Below are 27,843 nucleotides of genomic sequence, written 5' to 3'. Positions count from 1 at the left end.
ATGTTAAACAAAATTTTACATTGACCAACTAGGTTCGATTCGACTTCATTTGACCAAATTATATATTGACTTTCGGATTATAGTCCAAAATTTTAAAACAAAGTTTTGTGTGGAGTCTAGGGGTCTCAAATATTAAATTAAATAAATTGAACATGTTAAATGAGCATTTGCATTGAACAACTAAACTCGACTTGACGTTATTTGACCAAACATGTTAAAATAAGTTTTTTACTATAAACTTTAACATGTTAATTAAAATTTTGCATTAGTCAACTAGGTTTGATTCAACTTTATTTGACCAAATTATATATTGAATTTCGAATTCTAGTTCAAAATATTAAAATAAATTTTGTGTGGAGTCTATGGGGCCTAAAAATATTAAATTAAATAAATTTAAAATGTTAAATAAGCGTTTGCATTGAACAACTAAACTCGAACTGACTTTATTTGACCAAACACGTTAAAATAAGTTTTTTTACGATAAATTTTAACATGTTAAACAAAATTTTGCGTTGATCAACTTGGTTCGATTCAACTTTATTTGACCAAATTATATATTGACTTTCGGATTATAGTCCAAAATATTAAAAAAAAAGTTTTGTTTGGAGTCTAGGGGTCTCAAAATATTAAAGTAAATAAATTTAACATGTTAAATGAGCGTTTGTATTGAACAATTAAACTTGAACTGACTTTATTTGACCAAACACGTTAAAATAAGTTTTTTACGATAAATTTTAACATGTTAAACAAAATTTTGCATTGACCAACTAGGTTCGATTCAACTTTATTTGACCAAATTATATAGTCAACTTTCCGATTATAGTCCAAAATATTAAAACAAAGTTTTGTGTGGAGTCTAGGGGTCTCAAAATATTAAATTAAATAAATTGAACATGTTAAATGAGCATTTGCATTGAACAACTAAACTCGACTTGACGTTATTCGACCAAACATGTTAAAATAAGCTTTTTACTATAAACTTTAACATGTTAAATAAAATTTTGCATCAATCAACTAGGTCCTAGGTTCGATTCAACTTTATTTGACCAAATTATACATTGAATTTCGAATTCTAGTTCAAAATATTAAAATAAATTTTATGTGGAGTCTATGGGGCCTAAAAATATTAAATTAAATAAATTTAAAATGTTAAATAAGCGTTTGCATTGAACAACTAAACTCGAACTGACTTTATTTGACCAAACACGTTAAACGGATTATAGTCCAAAATATTAAAACAAAGTTTTGTGTGGAGTATAGGGGTCTCTAAATATTAAATTAAATAAATTTAACATGTTAAATGAGCGTTTGTATTGAACAACTAAACTCGAACTGACTTCATTTGACCAAACACGTTAAAATAAGTTTTTTACGATAAATTTTAACATGTTAAACAAAATTTTGCATTGACCAACTAGGTTCGATTTAAGTTTATTTGACCAAATTATATATTGACTTTCGGATTATAGTCCAAGATATTAAAACAAAGTTTTGTGTGGAGTCTAGGGGTCTCAAAATATTAAATTAAATAAATTGAACATGTTAAATTAGCATTTGCATTGAACAACTAAACTCGACTTGATGTTATTTGACCAAACATGTTAAAATAAGTTTTTTACTATAAACTTTAACATGTTAAATAAAATTTTGCATTAATCAACTAGGTTCGATTCAAATTTATTTGACCAAATTATACATTGAATTTCGAATTCTAGTTCAAAATATTAAAATAAATTTTGTATGGAGTCTATGGGGCCTAAAAATATTAAATTAATTAAATAAAATTAAAATGTTAAATAAGCGTTTGTATTGAACAACTAAACTCGAACTGACTTTATTTGACCAAACTCATTAAAATAAGTTTTTTACGATAAATTTTAACATGTTAAACAAAATTTTGCGTTGATCAACTTGGTTCGATTCAACTTTATTTGACCAAATTATATATTGACTTTCGGATTATAGTCCAAAATATTAAAACAAAGTTTTGTGTGGAGTCTAGGGGCCTCAAAATATTAAATTAAATATAGTTAACATGTTAAATGAGCGTTTGTATCGAACAACTAAACTCGAACCGACTTTATTTGAGTAAACATATTAAAATAAGTTTTTAACTATAAACTTTAACATGTTAAATGAAATTTTGCATTGATCAATTATATTCGATTCAACTTTATTTGACAAAATTATATATTGAATTTCAGATTGTTGTTCAAAATATTAAAATAAAGTATTCTATGGAGTCTAGGGGCCTCAAAATATTAAATTAAATAAATTTAACATGTTAAATGAGCGTTTGCATTGAAGAACTAAACTCAAATTGACTTTATTTGACCAAACATGTTAAAATAAGTCTTTTACGCATGTTAAATGAAATTTTGCATTAATCAACTAGGTTCGATTTACCTTTATTTGACCAAATTATACATTGAATTTTGAATGGTTTCTCAGTTGCCCACATTTCAGTGTTCCCCATTGAACTCAACCCTTGTTCACTATTTTTGTAGCTAATATGTTTGTGAGAATATAAGTTCGACTATGCTATCTCTTTTGTAAATAGATGTATATGCAAGTGGACAATAAAAGTTCAAAGATTACAAGAAAAACTAAACGGTGAATCCATAAATTGCTTTATATGACTACATTCTCCGCAATGCCAATTGTAGGAGCATTAGCTAGAACTCCAATATGGCAAGATGAGCGAAAGCCTGTATATAAAGAGTTTAACAAATGCCAGCTCCCTTGACAACATGGTGTAGAAATCACATTTTGTCACATGTTGGAACCAAAATGAGGTATACATACACCAATGTGTTCTTAGTCATTCATGTTAATAACCTTGATCTATATAATAAGATAAGTACCTTACAAGCCTTCGTCCTATCCAATTCAGTTGTCAGCACCCCTCTGCTCTCCTTCAACTGCCTTAATTCCTAACAAGTTCACAAAAGCCAGCTACTGTGTTGTTATAACAAAAATACCATTAACAAAGGTGCTAATTTTGACCCACTTGGGTATTCAATTATTATCCTTAATGAGCCCGTTTTGACCAGTTACCCAACCTGCCCATTTTGCTACCTACCGAAAATAAATAAAGAAAACACCTACAACAGTCAGCAAGTAAAAAAAAATACCTCTTCAGTCTCACGCAAACGTTCAAATGCAAAATCATTGAAGTAAGATTAAAAAAACAACAACAAATTCAGGTAATAGATGTCATAAATCAGTAAATAAAGTTTGGAGTTTAAATTGATGGACAATAAGATGTCTCCGAAGTCACTAGGTAGTGTGTTTGGAACTGCCATATTTATAAGAGTGAACATATTTGTGGCATGGGGTTAAACTGATGAACATATTTAACTTTGTTCCTTATAATAAGAAACCAAAAACTGAAGATGCCTCCAAACATATTTCCCAATCCTCAAACATATTTCCTTTGGGATCACTAGAACTGTAACCCTGCATTACTACTAAGAATCAGTGAAAAGGCCACAAAGCAATGACAAAAATCATTAAATATGACAAAAAACACAAAACAATATGATGTTTTCAAGCACCTGCGGCGTCGCATGAACGAACAATTAGCATAAATGTTTTTTACATGTAAAAATAAATAAAAATATAAATATAAATAGTTTTTTTCTATGCAGTTATAGCGGTCCAAAATCGAATAGTGGTCAAGGTCCGCTATACGATATATAGGTTATAGCGGTGGTATAACGGTGATATAGAATCCAAAGATTTGTTGGTTTTTAATGAGTTGAAGCTATAACCGCTATATAGGTTTCCAAATAGCGGCCAAATAGCGGCATTTAGCGCCGCTAATAGCGGAACCGCTATAGGCCACCGCTATTTGGACCGCTACACACCCTGAGGTCCGCTAACCGCTATTGACTACTTAGGTTTTTTTTTATCATGTAACACTAGTGTTTCTTTCTATTTTTTCATAAAAGAACTCATAACAACATCAAATCTGCTAATACATCAAGTTACAACTTGTTAGAGCACATAAGGTATAAGTTCTGGATTCTGCATACCTCAATTGAATCTAGTTTCATAATCTTATACTCCATTTACAAAATTCTTGTCCATTCAAACACTCATATCGATTCAAAACTGGATAACTTTGGTTTTCTATCAATTAATGGAAGTATTATTTAGTGAATCTTTAAGATGATACACCATAGGCAAACTAAATAATCGTAATTATGATTCAATTGATATATGCTTTTTATAAATATACAACTTGAGAAAGTCAATGTAATCCTCTCTTAATGATGCTAAGAAGAGAAGAAATCAAAGCATGTGATTGATCTAGTGTATCATACTTATCAAACTTCACATTGACATCTGATAACGAGATCGATTTCATCAGATCTGGTATCAACTCTTACATCATAAACAATTATCTAACGCAATCATTCAGCAAAACTTAATTAATGTCAATCAAAGGAAAACAGAAGCAAATCCTAATAAATTAAATAAATGAAAGTTGATTAAAACATCACGTACCTTGCAATAACAGGACAGGTCAAATACTGAAATACAATAGCTAACGGTAGAACTTTTAGATCCAACCAATGTGTGCAATACTGAAACGAAAATGAACAAAACTCGAATTTACATGATCAAATTGTGGTGCTGAACACCAACTACAAAGTTAACTGTTTATGCAACTTGCCTATTCATCATCGTCATCGTTAAATCGAGCCTTAACTTGATATCCTTTATCAATTGTACATATAAAACACTATAAAATCGCGTTTCGGAAGTGAGCAATAGAGAAACTCTGTAAGGATCTGTCTTTAGCGAGGGAGGATCGGCGGCCGGACGCCGCCAATGGCAGTGGTAACTCCGTAAGTATCTTGTCTTTAGCGAGGGAGGATCGGCGGCCGGATGCCACCGATGGCGGTGGTTGTTCATGGAATCCATAGGCTTCAGGGACTATCGAATGGAAAAGAAATTGAAACCGGGTCACTTTTTTTTCCGATTATGCCCTTCCGTGTGTTTTCTATAACCAAAAGATCAATTAAATTACAGCCGTTGATATTTTTAATCTAATGGTCAAGAGATTGGTTCCCATGTTCCCCACTTTTTTAGTGTTCCCCAATGAACCTCACACTATATATATATATATATATAAATATATATATATATATATATATATATATATATGTATGTATGTATACACACACACACACATACATATATCTATAATTGAAGGGGTTATACAACCTTCTTTTCACTACACACTCAAGTTATATTTTTTTTTTTTGAACGGTAAATTTGGATCACTGACGGACCACTGGAGTATCATCGTGCCACCAGCAGAACCACCCGATCATATCCATCTCCACTAGGCAATAATGCATATACACCAATTCAGGAGGAAACCCAATAAATCTGGGATAAAACCCCTTTGTGGGAATCGAACCCATGACCTAATGGTCATAAGCCTTATCTCACCCCCCAAGATACCACTAGGCTATAATGCCATGGGTCACACTCAAGTTATATAACACCCATCTCTTACGTATTCTGTCACTTGTCACATAATCCCTCTTATAGGACCTTATGGGGCTTGACCACTACAAATGACCTTACAATGAGCTTTGGTTTAACAAACATATAATATATCATTAAGATAAACTATACAAAGCAAAATCAGTACCACAAATAATTTTAAAAAGGATTGGCTAAAGATTGTGGACCGATTTGTAGCATTATTATTATCCTATATTGGTATTTGTATTATTATATAATTATAATAATTGTTTATATACGAGTGTGCCTAATGATACTTGAGATGGTTAGTAATGTTTGTTTAAATGGTTATGCCGAATGTTGTGTATGTTAATTTGGATAAGTGAAGCCAACATAAATAATTGCTTTTGCTTATACAAAAGAATATTTGCATTTGATACGCGCTGTGGGGAAAAGGGTTGGGGTCAACAAATCTTAACCGTTAACTGAAACTAACAAATAAATAAACCGTCAAATTAACCGATAACCAAGATTAAACGTGGTAAGTGAGGTCCAATCACAGAAGGGAGTTGGACTGATCCAATGGTCAAACTGGAGTGGGCCGAAGCCCAAACGGTTGTGGCACCTCTTCTGCACTTTGCTTTTCTGCTCGTCGGACAACTGCTGGCCTGCTGCGTTACTCTTCGTTTACAGTCGTCAATTTCAGAAAGGTGAGCCTTCAATCCACAAACTTACACAGTATTATTGAGTAAGGTTTGTTTACAGAATAATATGTAAACTATAGTGATGTTCAGGTGATTGATTCCAAGGGTATGGAAGCAGCCTCTAATCTGCCATTGCCAGATGCGTTTCTTCAGTTTCTCAACGATAATGGAATCGATCCTTGTATCTATACGGCCGCTGATTTTCTCCCTCGTTATGTTAGGTATCTTCAATTTAAGCCTCAAATTTCTCAATGTAAAAGCTTATTTTGATTATGATAGGGTTAAAGGTAGGTAGTTGCAAATTACCTATCTGTGGCTGGCTTTGATAAACCAGTCATATATTATTATAGGGAAGTTGAAATAATCACTTTGAAATGGCACATACAAACTGTTTGGCAATCAAATCAAATAAGAAATTAACTTAAAAACAGTTTCAGATACTGCTGCATGTTTATTTAAACATTCTCAATGCCTTTTTATATGCAATACAACTATTTATACAAGCAACAGTTACTCAATAAAAAGAGAAAATGGTGCATTGTGGAAAATTGCATGAATTTGGATAGATTACCAACAACAGAGGCGAAGCTTGAGATTTCCGACGGGGGTCGAAAACGTATATACCCAAAAAATTCTATACGAAAACCACACATATTACACTACTGAGCGAAAAGTTCGCCCCCCACATATTTCATTCGGTTATATTTTTCTTAATCGGGTCTTGTCCTCTCCACAAATTATAAAATTTATTGAAGCTAATTTGTTCAAAATCTGCAGTTGTCGTCAGTAAATGTATTTTATCCTATTTGTTTCTATCATTTTGGTATCAAATCCAGTCCAAGATTTACTTCAGTACTTCCTTTTCACATAATGAAAACCATCATCCAAATCAACAAATGAAATCTTCAATCAACTCACACCCAAGCAGATCAGTAGAACAGTTATCCTCAATTGTCTCTCTGCTTCAAGCCCTTGAGTCTGCAGTCTGAGCATGGAGAAGGAGAGGTTTTTCCATTGGTGTATATGAGTTATAATGATGCATGGCAGTACCAAACTCTTCAACACCCCTTTCATTCATTGATAATTTCAGTCAGTCTACTGTTTTTGTTGCTTCCTTTTGATGTGGTCGATCTTGGTCAACAAGTTTGTTAAATAAATGTACAGTCGAATATTGCTCTATATATGGGATCGAAGGGGTATAACAAGTGGAGATATTTGTTGATAGTACTGCATAGTATTTCATGTTGAACTTAAAATCCGTAAAGTGATTGGATTGGTTATTTGACTCTTAATCAGCAGTCAAACATAGGTTCTTGTTAAACTTGTTTTGCGCTCTTATTACCTTTCTGTGTTTTCTGGTATATAAAGATTAAAGCCCGGATGTGAAGAGCAAGTCGAAGTAATCGAAGCTGACATTAGATGTAAGCTTGAGAAAGTCGAATGGTTACCCAACTTCTATTCGTTACCGCCCCACATTCAGATTGCTAGCTCAAAATCATATCAGGAAGGACAGGTGATCTTTCAATCCTTCTTTAAGCGCTCATCGGTCTATATAAAAGTTAAATTTGTGAATTTCTTATTTGTTTGCAAATACATATATCGATTTTGAGTACGTTATAACTTCTCCTTTGTTTGGCATTCAGATATACGGAATCGATGCAGCATCCGGAGCTGCAGTTTCAGCTTTGAATATCTCACCTGGAGATCACGTTCTTGATCTTTGTGCTGCTCCAGGTAAACGATACCGTCAGTTACTTCTTATGAATCGTTGTTTCATTTTCATTGCGGTTATCTTATTCTATCACTTAATCCGTCCACAGGTGCTAAACTTTGCATGATATTAGAACTACTTGGAAACTCAGGTTCCGTAACCGGTGTCGATGTGGCAAGACACCGGTTAGCCGCTTGTAGAACTCTGGTCCAGAAATACTCACTCGGTGATCATTGCCGTCTCTTTGTCGCTAACGGAGCTGAATTTTCTCTCGTCCCGATCCGTGTTGATTCCGACATTAAATCTTGTAATAAATAGTTCCTGCTCTTTATTTTTGAAATATTTAAATTGTGTGGTTGGTTATCTCTGTGTTTGAATTTGCGTTTTTTGTAGTGAACAGGGAATTCGGTATGAAAGGAGATGAGTTTTTGTACAAGGAGTGGACATCTAGGAAGCCGTATAAGGAAAGAAAAAAGGCGATTAAAGAACGGGAAAAGGGCTCGTTGCAGTTGAATCAAGACCCGGAACTGATATATTATGGGCGGCATTCTGGGGTTGTTGGATTGAGTAAAACCGATTTGTTTAAAACTGTTTCAACTCCTGAGATCTCACAATACGGTTATGATAAGGTATGTTTTTTTTGTTGTCGGAGTTTCTCTTTTGGTTTAAGCTAAATAAAGTTTGTGTTTGAAAATTGAAAATAGGTACTTGTGGATGCAGAGTGCACCCATGATGGTTCAATTAAACATATCCAGAAGTTTGAAAACTGGGGATGGACAACTCTAGAGCGTCGGGTTTTGGATGCGGAGAGAACCGATGATTTGACTGTTCTTCAGGTAGGACTGGTTATCGTATTAATCTAAGGTTTTACAGTTACCAAATTGTTTCATCTTAAAGACATGTTTGACTTGATGCAGTTTCGGCTTTTGACTAATGGTTTCAAGTTACTAAAAGCGGGAGGGTATCTTGTTTACAGCACCTGCAGGTATATCATGCTGTGTATTGATATCTTACTTTTGTTTGACCAAATATTGACCGTCTGTTTTTCTTGTACTTCCATCTTATGGATGGATAGTTTAACTTATGCTCAGAACGAAGACATTGTTGAGAAATTTCTTTCTCTAAATCCATGTGCTGGTAAATTCTCTTGGTTCGCTGGTTTAGTTCTTTACGTATTTAGATTATCTTTTTTGAATCTGAATGTTGGTTTTTTTTCTTGGATATGCAGAGTTGTTGGACATAGATGGTTCAGAATGTTGGCCCTGCAAGAGTGGACGGATACCGAAAACTTTGCGGTTTGATCCATTGACTTCTAGAACAAGTGGCCTTTTTGTTGCCAAGTTCACAAAACATCCAGAAAGATAACCAAGTTTTCAGAGCCTGAATGGTGCCGGAAGTGAGGTTCCTAATGGCAGAGTTTGTGCAGTTAGTTATTGTACCATGAACCCAATTTATTAGTAACTATCCCTCCCTGCAAGAAATGGTCATCTGACATGGAACAAAACAAGTGTCAAATTATTATAGTATTAAGAAAATAGGTACATATTTCCAGTTTCCTGTAAAATGTTACTCCGTTTGTTAAAAGCGTGGAGATGCAGTTAAGACTTTCAAAAGTCAAATGAACACTTATGTATTTTTGTTATTGCAACTTAAACTTGATGGGCTTCTAATTTTCAACTATAGTTTTTACCAATATATTGTTTTTCTTTTGAAGTAGAGTTAACTGCCATTTTCGTCCCTGTGGTTTGGTCACTTTGGCCATTTCAGTCCATTTTTCAAAAATGCGCCATTTTCCTCCCTGACGTTCTGGAAAGGTGCCATTTCAGTCCAAAAATCATAACCCAGTTAAGTCAGTTAGTAAACAAGGACTGATTGTGTAAATTTGTAACATAAAGGACTGATTGTGTAAATTTGTAACACCACCACCACTAGCTCTGCCACCACCACCACTCCGCTGCCACCACCACCACCACCACCACCACCGCCACCACCGCCACCACAGCCACCACAGCCACCACCGCCACCACCGCCACCACAGCCACCACCGCCACCACAGCCACACCGCCACCACAGCCACCACAGCCATTCGAAAGCTGGAATCCCGTATGGGACCCGTTCTAGTGAAGTTGAACTTGCTACTGCCAGCCAGATGGCTATGGACCTTGACGAATCTTCAAGAATCGGTGCACGAAGTGGGCCCGAAATCGAATTGGAAGTTGTACCTAAAGGTGTAAGTTGTCAAAACCGAATCAAGGGGTTTAGTTTTGAAGATAATCGGCTCATGAATGGAAATTGGGTTCAAGAACCCAACAAAGATGTTATCTTGTTGTTTTTCCGGATTCTTGCTCTTTGTCACACTGCAATTCCGGAGCTAAATGAGGAAACAGGGATGTATAACTATGAAGCAGAGTCACCAGATGAAGGAGCTTTTCTTATCGCAGCAAGAGAATTTGGGTTTGAGTATTGCAAAAGAACTCAATCAAGTATCTTTGTTCGTGAAAGACACATCCCATCTCAAGAGCCCATTGAGAGGTAGGTACCGTGCAAAGGCGCAGACAGGTCAGACCACCCTTAAAATCTGGTTGGAAACACTCTTTGTCCAAAAAGTTCAAATTTTTCGTTAATGGTTGGTTACATAAATCATCTTTTAATAATAGCTTCACTATACAGCATCATCTTTGATCGTTTATCCAAAAACGGAAGATTATATGAGGAAGCCACCAAAAAGCATTTAAATGAATATGCAGAAGCCGGGTTACGTACACTAGCATTTGCTTACAGAAAGCTTGACATTTCTGAATATTCTTCTTGGAACGGTGAATTTTCAAAAGCCAAAATGACGTTGATGGTGGTGGTTCCGGCGGTGGTGGCGGTGGTGGCAGTGGCTGTGGTGGCGGTGTGGCTGTGGTGGCGGTGTGGCTGTGGTGGCGGTGGTGGCGGTGTGGCTGTGGTGGCGGTGGTGGCTGTGGTGGCGGTGGTGGCGGTGGTGGCGGTGGTGGCTGTGGTGGCGGTGGTGGCGGTGGTGGCGGTGGTGGTGGTGGTGGCAGCGGAGTGGTGGTGGTGGCAGGGCTAGTGGTGGTGGTGTTACAAATTTACACAATCAGTCCTTTATGTTACAAATTTACACAATCAGTCCTTGTTTACTAACTGACTTAACTGGGTTATGATTTTTGGACTGAAATGGCACCTTTCCAGAACGTCGGGGAGGAAAATGGCGCATTTTTGAAAAATGGACTGAAATGGCCAAAGTGACTAAACCACAGGGACGAAAATGGCAGTTAACTCTTTGAAGTATTTATTTATTTTTTAATATGGTATAACTACATTAACAAATTAGAAATTAAAATTAATGATATGTATTAAATATAATTTGAATTACAAAATGTGATGTAATATATTAAATTGAACAGTTCATAGTATTTGAACTCCATAATTTGATAGTAATATAATTAAACATAACTTAAATTAACTATTACAAAACACAAATTATTATATATATTATATATATATATATATATATATATATATATATATATATATTGTTAACGAAGGCTGATGAATAGCAACTTTATTTTTATAATAATATATAGTTTTTTATTATTTTATTATTTAATATATTATAATGGTTTATTATTATATTTACTTTTAATAACATATTTTTCTTTTTTTAAAACATATATTTCCTTTACCTTTTTTAATAATTGTTTTTTTTTTTCGTTTTTTGAATATTTTTATAATAATATATAGTTTTTTATTATTTTATTATTTAATATATTATAATAGTTTATTATTATACTTACTTTTAATAACATATTTTTCTTTTTTTAAAACATATATTTCCTTTTTTTAATAATTGTTTTTTTGAACATATATTAATTTATCCATTAATTTGATACTTATTTAATAATTTACGTTTATAACTTTTTTTTTCTAAAAACTTAAGTACGTTGTTGTGCTCAGTGTTGCAAAAATCGCGAAAGTCGCTAGTCGGCCTCCTACTAAGTAATTTTTCATTAATCAGTCAATAAATCGCTACTCGGTCAAAGCCGGAGCTAGTCGGTGCTAGTCGGCCCAAAAAAATCTTTATAAAACTGGCCCAAACATGAAGCTTCACCCCATTTTTAACCCTTACCCTAACATCGTTGCTGGTTATCATTCATTCAGTGACCTAAATTGATCGACATTAGCAGCTTCAACTCTTCAAGCCTACATCAGCAGGTTCCGGCACCGCTGCTTCTTCTCCGGTGACCTTTCTTGTTCTCCGGCGACCCTTATTTCGGTCGACCCTTCTTCTTCTCCGGCTATTTCTTCAAGCCGACATCAGTAGGTTCTTCAACTCTTCAAGTCGACATCGGCAGCTTCTTCTCCGGCGACCCTTCTTCTTCTACGGCTACTTCTTCCACACTCCAACAGGTCAGGTCGCATTCACAATGTAATTCAGTAATTCTTAGTTGATTGTTACTTTGTTACTGATAAATTAGCTCATAGTACCTATATAACTGATAAATTACATGAATTTTATGTTATGAACTGATGAATGATGATGTTGATTGTTACTTTCTTAATTGTGAACTGACGATGTTGATACTTGATAGTACTTATATAATTTTATTCAGTTAATCTTAATTGGTTGATGCTTATGGTACTTCTTAAGTTTAGTTGATTGATTGTTACACTTGAACTATTTGTTAATTTGTTAATGTTTGAATTTTTAAGTAGAGTAAACTGCCCCCTGAGGTTAGGGGTCATTGGCATGTCTTACCCCTAAGGAAATAATTGCAATTTTACCCCCCACTGTTTGCTGTTATGTCGCAACCTTACCCCCTGACCTCAAATTTGTTGACTATGACTTGAAATGACAATAATGCCCTTTCATATTACCCCCTGTATTTTTGTGCACTCTGTGATATTACCCCCTGCCACCACTGCCACCGCCATTCACCACCACTGCCACCTCCAGCCACCACCCACAACCACCACTGCCACCGCCATTCACCGCCACAACCACTGCCACCTCCAGCCACCACCCACAACCACCACTGCCACCGCCATTCACTGCCACAACCACCACTGCCACTGCTGCTGCTAATATAAAGTCAAATGCTCACTTCCAAAGCAGTGCCAAGAAGACACTAGTTTCATAAATTGGTGTTGGTAGTAATAGATTATTAACATATGAATCAATGAAAATTGCAATGGCATTAATTTACCCTACCTTTACAAAGGTTCAAATCTGGTACATGTCTCGTTTGAGGAGAAAAATGGCGGTTGGTTTGGTTATTCTTCGTGAAGTAAACGGAAGCTTAATTATGTAAAACAAGAACGCAGATCTCGAGATCAATGGCTTCTTCTTATTCTCTCTCTCTCTCTCTCTCACACACACACACACACAGTGTGTTAGAGAAAAAACAAATGGAGCAGAAGCAGCAGCAGTGGCAGTGGTGGTTGTGGCAGTGAATGGCGGTGGCAGTGGTGGTTGTGGGTGGTGGCTGGAGGTGGCAGTGGTGGTTGTGGTGGTGAATGGCGGTGGCAGTGGTGGTTGTGGGTGGTGGCTGGAGGTGGCAGTGGTGGTTGTGGTGGTGAATGGCGGTGGCAGTGGTGGCTGTGGGTGGTGGCTGGAGGTGGCAGTGGTGGTGAATGGCGGTGGCAGTGATGGCAGGGGGTAATATCACAGAGTGCACAAAAATACAGGGGGTAATATAAAAGGGCATTATAGTCATTTCAAGTCATATTCAACAGATTAGTCAACAAATATGAGGCCGGGGGGTAAGGTTGCGACATAACAGCAAACAGTGGGGGGGTAAAATTGCAATTATTTCCTTAGGGGGTAGACATGCCAATGACCCCTAACCTCAGGGGGTAAAATTGCAGTTTACTCTTTTAAGTACTTAGACTTGTTATGTTATGACTTATATGTAAGTTTAGTTTGAATTTTGAACTACTTTTACCTTTTTAGGTATTATATTGATATGGATGTGTGAGTATATATATACATATTTATAAAAATAATAAAATATACATATAAAAATTCCGATCCGAGTAGTCGCTAGTCCCCACCTCACCGGCCGACTAGCGAGTTCTCCAACCTTGGTTGTGCTTGATTTCTTTACACAGATGTGGCCTCATGTCTTCTAACTTCTAAGCTCTTCACAAACCTTCTCCTTCAAAAAAAGTAAACCCTAACCTCCTCTCATCCTCTCCAGCCGCAACCACTCCTCTCCCACCCTCTCCACGTTCGTTCGCTGCTTCAACTCCGGCAACATCCTCACAAAGTCGGCCACCACATCCCGTCGACCACCTCACGCAGCCGGCCACCACAGCCCGTCGACCAACTCAGCCCCGCTTCGCCGGACACCACAACGTCGACCACCTCAGCCGGTCTCCTTCTTCGCCGGTCTCCTTTCTTTCTTGCATACGTAAAAGGTACAACATTCAGCCCCCCTGATTTGTAAAGTAAAGCTCTGATTTTTGCCAGTATAATGCTTAACCGTTCAGAGGCAAATATCTGACCAATTTAGATTAGAGGTCTTAACCATTCAGACTCGGTATAATACTAAACTATTCAGAAGCAAATGTCTGCTGCTCGTGAAACAAACAATCTGAACCATTAAGTGTTAAACCACTAAGAGGTCGGAACCATTAAAAGTCTAATTGTAATTGTTAAGAGGTAAACAAACAGCCCATAATAACGTTAACTTGAACAAACCACAAAGCTAAAACTAAAACCATCGTTTATTCTTAAAAGATAAAGAACTCAAATGAGTCAGGGGCAATCATAAAAATCTGGAACCCGTTTTACTCTGCAGTCCCCACCGTCGTCATTGCGCCACCGCCTGCAGGTTGCGACAGTCTGCCACTCCGCCACAGGGTTCGATTTCAACTTTCTTGTACCCTTTATTTATGGTGAATGTTTAATTACTAAATTTGGTAACTAATCCCAGTTCCAAAATTTGTATAACCTTAAAAATAGGTTGTAAGTTGTAGATGTTCACTATATCCACAGCTGCAACAAACCCACCAATTTTTATTCAATAAAACAAGATGATAATTCTCCATGAACTAATATAATGCAAGCAGATGTTCATCAATGGAGATAACATTCTTGTACAGGTGGTTTGTTAAAGACGGCATATGCCCTTAACCTGTTCGACGAAATGTCTCAATGAACACGTTGGCACAAATGAGCTCATCACAAGCCTTATTTTCGACTTAGTAACTTAGCTTGAGTTTCTACAATAATGTGCAGGTTGAACTTACTCAAGCAGTCTAGCGTTACAGAATCATCTTTAACAGATGAATATGGCGCTTCGGGCATTCACTGCGCCTCTGCAGTTCAAGAACTGTGATCTCTTTGGCAATGGTTCTTTGAGTATTCCTTCGGTTCAGAGTAGAAGAAGTGAACTTCTATTTGAAATCTTATTTTGTTACACATGTTGCACAAAATCTTTGCTTGAAAGTTTGAATTTTGATTACTAAATCTATTTCTTTTCTCCAGTTGTTCATATAAAGACATGGGTGATTGAAGCACGAGCTAGGACCAGGGTAGAAAGTCCGAAAGTTAGGAACAGAAGATTGCAGAAAAAGGTAATCTTCAAAATACTTTTCTGAAAGATCAATGCATCATTTTCCGTTTTGTCGGGTTCACATGACATTGACTTTGTGTTTGGGTGACTAGTACAATGGCACACAGAAGAAACCAAGGCTTTCGGTATTCTGTTCTGGAAAACAATTGTATGCTATGCTTGTTGATGATCAGAACAAGAAATGCTTGTTTTATGGCAGCACTCTGCAGCAATCGGTTCGTTCAACCCCTGATTGTACCACCATTGTGAGTGTTCCTATACCAGATATATTCATCATCCATAAAGATTCCTGTTTTCAGTCGTCTTCTAATTTGGCTTTGACAATATTTGAAAAAATATCCAGGAAGCCGCACAACGTGTTGGTGAAGAGCTTGTTAAGACGTGTGCTGATATGGGAATTGAAGAAATATCGTCTTATGATCGTAATGGGTTTTCTCGGGGAGCAAGGATGGAAGCATTTGAAATTGCACTTTCGGGTCATGGGTTCTTGTTTCGTTAGACTTACATTGATTTGAGCGGGTCGGAAATATTCAAGGTATGCACATTGTAAGAAATTAATAAGAAGTTTGTGCTTTTGCAGAGTAGAAATCAGAAATGTAAATTGTTATGTGCTACAACTACCTGAAACTAATGCTGTACTTTACAAATATTTCAACTTTAAAATCTTACAAATCTTGTTATTTTTTTAATTAGATTTATTGACTCCAGTGTATTATTTGTTTTGTTGGTTAACTGATTTATAAAGATGGGGACTTTTATGATTCTTGATTTATTGAATACTGATATTATATGTTTTATAATATATGCTTATTATAAATATTTTATCTAATTCTAATTATCATGATGTTCAATTTCAAGTTATAATGTCATATCACATATTAGAATTTATAAAATATTTATATAAAATTAGTTCATTACACACACACACACACATTTATAAATAAATTAAGATGGGTAAATAAGTGGGTCGAGTATTTTGGGTTGCTTGCAAGTTGCAACTTTTTAAACCAAGTCCAATAAAAATATAGGAAATATGTAGCAACTATCTAAAGTAAACGTAATAAAAAAATATAAGAAATGTGCAGCAACCATCTATACCAATTCCAATAAAAAATATAAGAAATATGCAGCAACTTTGTAAGGTAAAGCCCATAAAAATATATGAAGTATGCAACAATTATTTAAGCCAAATTCAATAAAAATGTAGGAAATGTGCATCAGCTATCTATGCCAAGTCCAATAAAAATATAGGATGCTGTAACAACTATCTCAACCAAATTCAATTAAAGTATAGGAAATATGCAATGGTGTAGGTTTAAACCTGTGACCTACCACCAACATTGATATAACCGGACAACCACTGGCTGTCGTAAAATGTTGTGGGAAATAGTTGGGTGTGTTCAAGTTGAAGGCATGGACCCAAGCTTATAATCTGATCAGATCTAAAAGTAGTGGCATCCTGACAAGGAGAAAATGTTTTAGGCCCATACATTGTTTCTTTCTTTTGACCAAGTTGCTAACTTTTTTTTCCAGTAAAGGACTATTTAACACACAAACACACACACATAGTATATATATACACACACATACATACATCTACATACATATATATACAAAACACATATATCTACTTTCAATAACATATTTTTTTATTTAATATATTATAATAGTTTATTATGATATTTACTTTCAATAACATATTTTTTATTTTTTTTTTCCTTTTTTTTAAACCATATATTTCCTTTACCATTTTTTTTTAATAATTCTTGTTTCTTTTTTAGAATATATATTAATTTATCAATTAATTTGAAACTTCTTTAATAATTTATGTTTATAACTTTTTTCTAAAAACTTAAATACGTAGTTGTGCTTGATTTTTTCTCTCGACATTCCGTTATAAGTTTTGTAAAAAACGAAGTTGTCCTCAAAATAAAGTATTTATTTGGTATCATAAAACGGTTCGATGATAAAGTAAACCGTTCTAATGGTCTGACTTTCTAAACAACATTCTTTATTTTCAAATCACGTTTGTTTTACATTATCATTTGATCGGTTACGCCGCAACGCGCGACGTAAAAAAACTAATTTTTATTATTATTCATTCGACTGCAGTTAAAGCTGGGTTAATAAAACGTGAGAACATCTTGCTTTAAGTGAGATAATACTCTTTTGAAGCTGTTACATAAAATTGATAATGTTGATTTATGTCTACAAGAGGCTGTATTTTTTGTTTTATTAAAATAAATCTTATATAATATCTGACAAATAATAATTTCAACCCTTCTATTTAAGGACTGGTCGATTTTGGTTGTGTGTAATTGACAACGGGTCAACCGGTAAAACACAGAAAAATGGGCTATAGGCGAAACGAGTTGAAACTGTATTCAAATGCTAACATGTAACAAACAGCCTTCCAATTTTCAAATCGCATTATCTGACAAATCAATATTATTACATTTATATCATATCTATTGTATTCATGTAAAACTCATATTTATATAATTTTTGAAAATGAATAAAAGAGTGTTGGTTGGTCAACCTGACCCATGTTCATGCATACTTAAAAATTAACCATTATGACTGATCTGAGGTGCTTTTCAAGTAAAGTTTTTGATATCAATGTTCTTGCTGCTACTTGACAAAAAAAGAATCACTTCATGTCTTCCACTTATGTGTAGATGTCAACTGGGGTCCTTGTTGAATTGTAAAATTAATATGATTTTATCTTGTTCGTCACTTTCTTCTTTAATTTATGGTGTCTTTTATACAATTTTGCATTTTAATGACATAATTTGAATATATTTAAACTAATGTTAAAGTTGAAAACAGTTTGACTGTATAAATTCAAAAGTGGAAACTTTATCTTGGAGAGGGACTGAATGAATAATCTTTAATTATGCATGCACATGCTTGCTGCAACCACTCATCACCATACTTTTTGCCACCTTTTCTCTGTTATGCCTTTTCTTTTCCTTTCGGAATTTATCTTAACTTTCTGTGTCAATTTGCAGGACTTTTTCGATATGATTTCATAAAGACCTTGTTCATACGATATGATGCTTGTTGAAGAGGATACAATCACCTAAAGATAAGTTTTTAGGTTCCAAAGGAGGAAGCTAATTGGTTGAGCTTGTAGTGGAGGAGGATAAAGAGCATATTCCAACTGTAAGTGAACTTACTTACGGATTTTAATGAGTTTAAGCCGTTTGTATTACGTTAAGCAATACATAAAGTCACTCGAGATATAGCATTAAAAGCAAGACGCGTAGTTGGATTCACTCATCAAGTTTCGGGAATACGATTCACACAAGGAAAAACACTTTTCATTATTATAAATAACAAATACACACATTTTTATAATTATGCGTATAACGTAAATTGCCACATTTCTTACTCATTCAAGGCATAAACACAACCTTTATTTCATAGTTGATCTTTATTTAACCATTTTTTTTTTCATATTAGAAACCATAAATTTAATTAAAATTTGTATAACCAGACATAAGTTGTTACATAGAGAGGGGAATGGGAATATTACATGTAGATTGACCCGCACACCCAAAAGTAAGACCAACAAAGATATTAGACCATGTGTAGTGGGGAAATGAAGTGGCATGAACTTCATGCCCGATAATGCCCAACCACCGCCCCTGCGGCGTGATCTTCGAATTTTGGCTCCCGGCGTTACCATTAAAGCGCTGCTTTTGTTGTTGGTTTCAAAAATAACCGTATATTAATTGGGTAATCATTGCAAGGGCATTATACCACTACGTCACTTTTGAACTTCAAGCCCCATAATGCCCCTTGCTGGCTAGGACGTCACGTGTCGTATAATGATCAAGGGAGGGGCTTGAACTTCAAGCCTCCACTACACACGGTCCTATCTGACATGGAACATTAACCTTGTCACATGCTCAAGGGCCAAGGCACATCATCACTCAATGGTTTGATAGAACACCCTATCCATCCATGTATCAAACACGTTGAGCTAATGAGTCATCACTTTGCTTTCTATATGATATTTCTAACACAACATCATCTTTTATTGACTCAGAGTTTACCCTTTTAGAAGATACATGAGCATTCATTTTCCTAACCTCATGCATGGCCCATATAAAGTTCAAATCAGGATACTTTACTCTTTTAGGGAGCAAATCTTTGATAGGTCAGTATATTATATGTATGTATGTATATATGCACATGCAATGACTCATCACCATGCCTTTTTCTTTTGTTTTTTAGTTTATCTACACTTTCTTTTTCATCTTATCCTATGTAATTAAGATTTTTATTTAGAGGGAGGGAACCCCTTCCCACAAGCCACATTTTGCAATTTGTAGCTAAGTTGTCAAGGCTCACCTAGGCGTGCGCCTAGGCCCACTTTTCAGGCCCATATCAGCGTTCTCGCTTCGCTTTAAAAGCCCCACTTTCAGGCCCTCAGGCGTATTTTCAGGCCAAATTCTAACGAAATTCCAGTCAAAAATTGTTTGAACAGGTTTAACATGTTTGAAACAATTATAAGAATTATAAACAAGCCTAGAAACAACCTAAAACTAGCCCTAAAGAAGCCTAAAACATGTCTAAAATCCCTAAAAGTTGTATTTTTATACTAAACGACTTGCCTAAAAAAGCCCTAGCTTTTTAAGCGCCTTGCATTAAGGTCCAAGGCTCACCCTTTGCACCTTGAGTGCGCCTCTGACAACTATGATTTGTAGTAGGGTGTCATTAAATCTTCTTAATTAGGGATTTTTAATACAAGTTTAAAATCAAAATGAATTCTAATTACAATTCAAAACATAAAAAGTAAATAATTCAAAAATCACAAATACCGAACTCGATTCAAAAGGTAAATTTTAATTCAGGTTGATCTTAAACCCAATCGAAAAACTTGTAACCAAATGCAAATTCAGAATTAAAATTTGAATACATACATTTTGAATTTCTATCTTTTAAAAATTCAGCAATTCTTTCCATGAGGGTTCTAGTCTCATGGCGGATAAAAGCGTAAGTATAGGAGTAAAATTAAAGTGAGTGAGTTGGGTGTTTTAAAAAACAAGTTTCTGGATTCAGCTGAAGATATACTAAACATTAAGGTGGAAGGGGTACTCTCCAAACGGGGAGTGGTAAACTTTTTCCCTAATCAATAACATCATGTCATGTCAACTTCCCTCTTCACTCCTCGTTTTGCACTTAAAACACTAGGGGTGCTCAAACACATATGGTAAACAATTTTTTTTAAATAAATTTGTGATTGGTTGAAAGAGGATATGGCCCACCATTAATTTCATCTCTCTCCCTTCTCTCTCCTAAGTTCCTTCACCACTCACCGATATTGTGTCGACGCCACTTCACCTATCTGTAAACAAGACTCACCGAAGGGGTCACCGATGGTGCCCCTTCCACCCTTATCTACTAAAGTCACTCAAAAAGTTATTGATGCTGAGTTCATAAAGATATAGAAAATTAATTATTGGTCTGCCACTTCTCTACACCAATGTTAAGTTTTCATTATGTCATTTGAACCCTAGTGACATGACCTCAGTCCTCAGTTACCCCATTTCTTAAACAAATTCACTTCACTTGTGCAAGGGGATTTCTATAAAAGAAATTCTCATTTCTGAAAAAATTTCTCATTAAATGTACATGTAAGAATACCATTACATTGGTTACAACATTAGAAAAGACGTATGCCAAATTGAGATTACATAAATAGCCAAACCAAGCATAAGGTTTAACAAACAAGGGTTCGTGATGACCGGTGAGCCTGATGCAAGACGCGCATACAAGTCGTACAATGCATTCAGTGAATCATGGCTCATGTTGCCCGCTTTCCATTTTATGCTATCACTGTAAACACAAAACACATATCGCTTTCAAAATACTAGAAAACACTTCATTCTTTCTGTAACTGTATTAACCGTAAATAATTTATATGACACGTGAATATTTTAGATTTAAAATATCATTTCTTTTTGTGAAATTATATTTTTACCTGTGTATCGAGGGACAAAACACGACGGTGTAATCCTCAGCACCCGTACACGTGAACGTGCTAGTTGCATCATCGAAGGCGTAGCTATAGGACTTCGGGCACGCCGATTTAAACAACGCCGAGTATGCAGTAGGGCGACAAGCCGCTGGCGAACCGAAGGCACCCTGGCAACAGTACTCCGGCGTTCCAAACGTGTCACACGCACTTTTACACCCTCCACCATCAGCCACCCTCAGCTCGCTTGGACACCGCTGGTTCAAGTCATCGACGCAACCTGTAGTACCACAACCACCGGATCCGCCACTCACCTCCACGATCATTTGTATATTGTACCCATCAACAAGGCTGACGTCGTAGAAGTCCTGTGTACCGGACCCGGACCCAAGAGTAAACTCTGCTAGAGTAGCGGGTGGGGCTGCTCCGGCTCCATTGCATTCCATTTGTCCTGAACCACAATCTCCTGTGGCACACGACCCATGGCCTAATCCATCGAAATTACAACGGGTTCTCCCCCAGAACCGGCCCGACCACCCTGCCGGAGCTTGAATGGACCGCGATTTTCCCCTGGCAAGTTCGAATCCGGTCGTGTCGAGAGCTGGGGTGCCGAGAATCCCTGGCCAGACCGTGTAGTCGCACTTGTTCGAAAATGTAAAAGTAGTCCCCAAAACACCTGCAATAGTATGCAAATTAGCAATGCATAAGATACCCATCAATCAAACTTAGATTTAACAAAATAAATATTAGAGAGAATATATCAGCTACAGGTTATTCTTACAACATTACTATAATTGAATTAAAATAATTAGTTTTCTTTTGTAATTATCTTTATTTGGAGTAAGTTGGAAATCCAGTTGATCTGTCGTTAAAAAAAAAAAATCTTCATTTACTCGTATAAATAAATTTAACAATTAACAATATTACACAAATACGGTATGCTGCATGAATATACCTTTGATTAAGCAGAAGATGAGAAATTTAAGTGGCAAATTGTGAAGAGCCATGTGTGAAAAATGTGAAACAATGGTGATGAAAATGATAATTAGCAAAGCATGCCAAAGAAGAAGAATGGATAGTGAGTGAGTGAGGGGGGTGTTGAAGGGTAGAGATGAGATGAGACTTATAGGAGAAGAAGTGGTAGCAGTAGTTGTGGAGCTGATACGATGCAGTGCGGTAATGATGTGGAATGGGTCTTTTTTTATGCCACTTTTCATCTTCATTTCTATTTGTAGATAGATAGATGCTCTAGATAAAAAGAAGTAATGCTTAATTACGATTACTTCCATTTTAATTATATTATATTATATTCTTTGGTGAGCTGATGAGACAAACACACACATTATGATGTGTTTTGTTTACTTATGGAAAAGTAAATCAATTGTTCTTATCTTTAATTCTTACTGTATTGTGTATGTTTTATACTTTTATATTGCGGTTTAGATCTTTTGAAGATTTTTATTAAAAGAATTCGCGTTCATTATTACAATTTGTCAAATTCTAACATGCTTAGTATCACTAACAAATGTTAAAAAATAAATTGCCCAAATGTAAAATCAACATTTTCTTAGAACACCCGTAGTGGCAATGATTTTGGGTGTTTTTTTCCAAAAAAGCACGCCCCACCACGCCTTGTAGACCATCCCCAGGGCGTTTTTGAGCAATAATTTGGGTGGAGCATTCTTAAATCCACGCCTTCCTTCACTCTTTTTGGCCAATCACTACACACCTTCCCAATCTTTGTCCAATAACATTTTTTTGGTGTTTTTTTTTATTTAATTTTTTACACCCCTTTTAACATAATGTCTCACAATGCCCACATCCCCACTACACCCATTTTAGAAAAACGCACCATAATGCCTCATTACCACATGACGTAAAACGCCCAAGGGTGGGGTGTCTTCCACTATACATGGTCTTATACCTCTTTTACTAAAAAAAAAACTTTTAAATAAAAACCTGATTCATTGGAAATGGTTGACTTGGTTAGTAGGATTGAGTTTTGGGGGCTCGTTGAAGTCATTGAGGTTGTTGTATCCGTGATGGTCTTGGGGAGTTCTTGTGGCGCGGGCAAAGTGGAGACAATGAAGATACCATAGAATTTGTTTGAAAGGCAAAGTTGATGTCAAAATTAACGTTTTTGTAATGTCATGGTTAAGGTCGACACAGTCATCACCATAACAAGCATTCGATCATCAAAGTTTTTCCAATATCGTGGTGTTCATCCATTACGGTGGTTATGTCAAGCTTTTCAAAGAGGAAGTTTGTGATCGAAGTTTGCCCTTCGCATAACACCACTTTTTAGTCAAGATAGGAGCTTGGAGTCTCATACTCGATTTCAGTGCTGAATGGTTCTGGGCTAAGCTCTCTCCCACGGATTGTGGTGGGCCCACGACACAAGAGTGTTTGGAGAATAAAAAGTGTAATCATCATCTCCCTCGGTAGCGTTTGCATCATTTGCATGGGGTCCCCCTAGGTGGCGTTGACTTTTTTTTTTTATCAGTATTCATCACAGATGAAGAGGGCTTAACAGGGTAACTTGTGTAGCGGGGAAATAAGATTTCCAGTCAACGTCAAAAAGTGTCTCGTCCAACCACATCTCATCATGGGGTGGTGTTTGAGGTTTAGTGTTAGCAAGGATATCACTTATAATCTTGGCATCCATAGCAACATTTTCATCAACGGTGGGCGGTGTCGACAGAAAAGACGAGGTGTTTGGCATATGAGTACATGCTGGGTTGCTTTCCGATCTAGGAATTCGGAGTTCGAGCGAAGAATTTCTCCGCAATTGTTTGGTAACCCGGTTTGAATCGGATGGTGACAATGGACTAGACATAATAAGGTTGTGGTTAGATTTTTTATTTTTATGGTGAACAAGTTGGTGAAAGAAAGGTTACACTTGATCTAAATTTATAAACAAAGCAAGATTGTTAGGTACATAGTTTAATTACGTTTTTCCATCAACATTAAATGTAAAAAACCAATCAAGATACAACATAAGTATTTTATGTCTTTTTTAAAAGAAATTTTCAATTAACGAGTACGAAATCATGAGCTGTTATATCTTAACCCAGCTATAGTAACCTATTTATATTATATACTTTTAAGATGTTACATAGATTTTTTTTTGAATTGCCATGATTTTGACATTTACAAATGTAACATAGATTCATTTCTTTTTTTTCTTTTCAGTCTCCTTTAGTCTGCTTTTATTTGACATGACACTTTTTTTCCGCGCAAATTTTCCTTTTGTACCTTCTTTAGGACGTATCATGCCTTTATTTATAGTTGGTACTTATTTTTTTGTGGATTTATGGTACCAATATGAGTCGGTTGAGCTGTCGTAACGCACGACCATAACCCACTAGTTAATAACAAATTTAACCTTAGCTAACGTAATTTATCATTATAAATCTTCGACAAACATGTCAAAATCAGGCGACCTAATAGTTTTTCTTGTCGTATCAATGACACTAATACATATATTCAATGTATCATTTATAACAATCTCGAGATGATATAAGCATATAATAGTATTTCCTCAAATCGAATGTATGATATTGGTAATAAAACATATGTCTTCTCTCCATACCAACGGAATATTCTGTTTATTTTGGCCATCTCGACTATATTAAAAATATCCAATAAGATGATGGATAACAATATCGAACTTTTAGCTGTTAGATTTGGTGAATGGCCACTAAACCATCCCCGTCAAGGACACTTAAGAATACAAAATATCCTAAAGTTTATATTTTTTTTTTCTATCATGTTCTATATAGCACACCTTAAAGAAATCTATATAGAAACCTAATTAATATTATCTAACTAGTATTAAGCTCCTGCGTTACAGCGGTTGTCATAAAACTGTGTTAAGTAGTAGCAATACTATACTATTGTCAGCGACCACCAACACTGGAAAAACTCGTAAAAACAAAATAAATAAGAACGGGAAAATTACACCGAGCGAAAAACAGACGTAAAATCTTTGAATCACGCACGCTCGTTGCTGAGAAATTAAACCGGAACGCAAAACATAGAAAAAAATAACTAAGTCCATCCAGGACACGCGTGTTAGACGAACTTGTCAAACGCAGAAAAATAGATGTGACGCGACGGGCAAGTCAAACGGGGAAAAAATATATGAAAAAATGTTGAACCCCACAAGCACGTTGCGGTGCGTTAACTCACAAAATTTAGAATGAAACAAAAAATTTGGGAAAAATGAAAAGTATGGTGGACCAAAATTGAAAATAAAAAAGAGTTGGGATTAAATTGCAAAATATGAAAAACTTTAGGTTAAAAGTAAAAAACAAATGGTCTAAATTGTAAATTGAAGTTATTTATTAATTTTAGATACAGATAAGGATAAAAATAAGTGATATTTATATGATGGTTATTAATTAATATTAATACTAAAAGAAATTTATTAAACAAATATAAATAAAATTTATGAGGGTGAAGGAGAGAATGACATGTGACATTATTTGGGAATAAAACTAGTTTATATACCCGTGTATTACACGGATTGTATATATATATACATATTTAAATACATCAAAGGACTGAAATTACATTTTTACATAAGATAGTGGAAACGATCAGTTAGAGTCGTATTTTGTCGGAAATATTCAACCGAGTAACATGTTTCATTTAAAAAAGCAAAAAAGTGAAATGATCAAAGTGTCAAAAGTATTTGAATGCTTAAAATGTTCTTAATCGTTTTATTAAAAGGAAGTCTTATATCATACTTTTGATAATATGTTTTCGCTACTCGTAAACAATACATCAAACGTTACAAAATGTATATAAAAATAGAATGCACAAAAGGTGTTGAAACGTTGGCCTAACATGACTTAAATCCTTTTGACCCATAAAAAATACATGTTTGAAATGAACCCTTTAGAACCTGAAAAAGAAGGATAAATAAGATTTCAACATTTCCCATTAAAAAAATAAACAAAATCCTATTACAAATATGTGATTGACCTGAGTAGTTCATAATATTCACCTTAAGCATAAAGTATTATGAAATACAAGAATAAATTGGAAACCACAACTAATATGTGACATATAAAAATTATAGATCATATGAAAAAACTTAAGCATAATTAATTTTGAATTTTAATTAATATTAATAGCATAATATTATTAATAATCATTAATTATAACTAAATATTAATTAAATAATATTATTAATGATTTAAAAAAGAAAATGTCATGTGACATTAGTTGAAAGTTTGAATAACAAAATGTCTTGTGGTATTAGTTGGAGTTTTTTATTAGAATTAGATAATAATAAGGATAAGGATAACAAACATCTTTTTATATATAATATTAAAATTGAAATTAAGAGATTTATAGATAATAATAATAATAATAATAATAATAATAATAATAATAATAATAATAATAATAATAACAATAATAATAATAATAATAATAAGGAGGAGGATAACAAAATATTTTTAAATAAAAATAAAAATATAATTGTGAAGTTGAAGGAGAAATTACCAAGTCTTTTATTAATATTTAGATTAGATTAGATTCTTAATTTAAATTGATTGTCAAAATAAACGTCTCTTACGTCTTTTTTCAGTTTATTAATCGCGTTTATTCCCTTCTTTTGTCTGTTACATGATTAAAAAATAAAAAGTGAATCATTTAGTTTCTAACTATTTAGTGATTTTTATTTAATCTCGTATTTTGATAGATGTTTATTTGAATTAAATTTGAAATATTACAAAGGATACAACAATAATTTTTGGAAACCTAATTCAGATTTTTGTTGCAAACTTTGTTCACACAATGTTTTCACTTACTTTAAAGTGACGTTTATTTTTTTTTATTACGTGTTTATTGGACATTATATAAAATGTGATCTCAAGTAATCCAATGGTATTTTACTGTACGTATTTTAATGGATTTAAGTATTTTTCAGGTCTTATAAATAATTTATTATAATTTTAATAAAAAGATTCTGAACTTTCTAAAATTACATTGTTGTTCTTCATGGTTTAACAAGTTGTTATTAGCATAGTCTCTGCACTAGATGAAAATTAAGTTTTTCACTTAATTGTGTGTAAAATGACAAAAATACTCTTTACTAATAAAATATGATAATTAAAACATTAAAATAAATAAATAAATAAATAAAAGTTGTGTTGTCCATTTAAGTATTTAATGTTGGACAAAAAAAGTAGGACCCATTTCCCACTTTTTCTTCATGCACATACCCCTCCTAAAGCCACAACCTCTTAAACCACCGTCGATCACCACCTCCTTAAACCACCACTGAAACCAACACCTTTTCTCCACCTCAAAATCCACCTCATTCTCACCGGCGACACCTTTTTTTCAGAAAAACGAGTTTGT

At 34.7% G+C, this 27,843-nt stretch overlaps 3 protein-coding genes across 8 annotated transcripts; 2 read left to right on the top strand and 1 right to left on the bottom strand.

The window, feature by feature from the left end:
* The first annotated feature begins 6,066 nt into the window (after nt 1-6,066).
* On the top strand, nt 6,067-9,576 carry LOC110878495 (multisite-specific tRNA:(cytosine-C(5))-methyltransferase trm4b). Of its 2 annotated transcripts, none has more exons than XM_022126807.2 (10): nt 6,067-6,194; nt 6,269-6,409; nt 7,557-7,701; nt 7,832-7,922; nt 8,009-8,206; nt 8,293-8,528; nt 8,604-8,735; nt 8,817-8,884; nt 8,975-9,036; nt 9,128-9,576. In XM_022126807.2, exons 1-10 carry the CDS (start codon nt 6,067-6,069, stop codon nt 9,262-9,264), a joined length of 1,338 nt encoding a protein of 445 aa, XP_021982499.1. In that variant the 3' UTR covers nt 9,265-9,576. The 2 variants fall into 2 exon arrangements, with proteins under 2 accessions (XP_021982499.1, XP_021982500.1); XM_022126808.2 differs by having other exon boundaries at nt 6,082-6,194; nt 6,279-6,409.
* A 2,436-nt stretch (nt 9,577-12,012) lies between these two features.
* Nucleotides 12,013-19,815, top strand: LOC110878494 (50S ribosomal protein L18, chloroplastic). Of its 5 annotated transcripts, XR_002557984.2 has the most exons (7): nt 12,014-12,312; nt 15,146-15,295; nt 15,395-15,483; nt 15,575-15,727; nt 15,826-16,017; nt 18,494-18,647; nt 19,537-19,815. XR_002557984.2 is itself a non-coding variant. In XM_022126802.2 (6 exons), exons 2-5 carry the CDS (start codon nt 15,193-15,195, stop codon nt 15,979-15,981), a joined length of 501 nt encoding a protein of 166 aa, XP_021982494.1. In that variant the 5' UTR covers nt 12,014-12,312; nt 15,146-15,192; the 3' UTR covers nt 15,982-16,017; nt 18,494-18,764. The 5 variants fall into 5 exon arrangements, 4 of the variants coding, with proteins under 4 accessions (XP_021982498.1, XP_021982494.1, XP_035833445.1 ...); XM_022126802.2 differs by lacking the exon at nt 19,537-19,815 and having other exon boundaries at nt 18,494-18,764; XM_035977552.1 differs by lacking the exons at nt 18,494-18,647; nt 19,537-19,815 and adding an exon at nt 14,014-14,322 and having other exon boundaries at nt 15,826-16,174.
* Nucleotides 19,816-21,075: 1,260 nt separating this feature from the next.
* Nucleotides 21,076-22,651, bottom strand: LOC110878493 (thaumatin-like protein 1). The gene is made up of 3 exons (XM_022126801.2): nt 22,424-22,651; nt 21,475-22,144; nt 21,076-21,329 (listed from the first exon to the last, which is right to left on the bottom strand). The coding sequence occupies exons 1-3, from the start codon at nt 22,473-22,475 to the stop codon at nt 21,149-21,151; spliced, it is 903 nt and encodes a 300-aa protein (XP_021982493.1). The 5' UTR covers nt 22,476-22,651; the 3' UTR covers nt 21,076-21,148.
* Nucleotides 22,652-27,843: the final 5,192 nt, after the last annotated feature.

The sequence above is a fragment of the Helianthus annuus genome, chromosome 9, assembly GCF_002127325.2.
Source record: "Helianthus annuus cultivar XRQ/B chromosome 9, HanXRQr2.0-SUNRISE, whole genome shotgun sequence".
NCBI lineage: Eukaryota > Viridiplantae > Streptophyta > Magnoliopsida > Asterales > Asteraceae > Helianthus > Helianthus annuus.
This window is presented reverse-complemented; position numbering and strand designations above follow the sequence as displayed.

Bases quoted from the DNA above. Each gene is read 5' to 3' on its own strand.
- LOC110878493 (XM_022126801.2), bottom strand. From the start codon at position 22,475: ATGGCTCTTCACAATTTGCCACTTAAATTTCTCATCTTCTGCTTAATC. The intron at 22,145-22,423 runs GTATATTCATGC...ATACTATTGCAG, and splicing joins CATCTTCTGCTTAATCAAAG to GTGTTTTGGGGACTACTTTT. The intron at 21,330-21,474 runs GTAAAAATATAA...TTGTGTTTACAG, and splicing joins TTTTGTCCCTCGATACACAG to TGATAGCATAAAATGGAAAG.
- LOC110878495 (XM_022126807.2), top strand. From the start codon at position 6,067: ATGGTCAAACTGGAGTGGGCCGAAGCCCAAACGGTTGTGGCACCTCTT. The intron at 7,702-7,831 runs GTGATCTTTCAA...TTTGGCATTCAG, and splicing joins AATCATATCAGGAAGGACAG to ATATACGGAATCGATGCAGC. The intron at 8,736-8,816 runs GTAGGACTGGTT...GACTTGATGCAG, and splicing joins ATGATTTGACTGTTCTTCAG to TTTCGGCTTTTGACTAATGG.
- LOC110878494 (XM_022126802.2), top strand. From the start codon at position 15,193: ATGAATATGGCGCTTCGGGCATTCACTGCGCCTCTGCAGTTCAAGAAC. The intron at 15,484-15,574 runs GTAATCTTCAAA...TTGGGTGACTAG, and splicing joins ACAGAAGATTGCAGAAAAAG to TACAATGGCACACAGAAGAA. The intron at 15,728-15,825 runs GTGAGTGTTCCT...AAAAATATCCAG, and splicing joins CCCCTGATTGTACCACCATT to GAAGCCGCACAACGTGTTGG.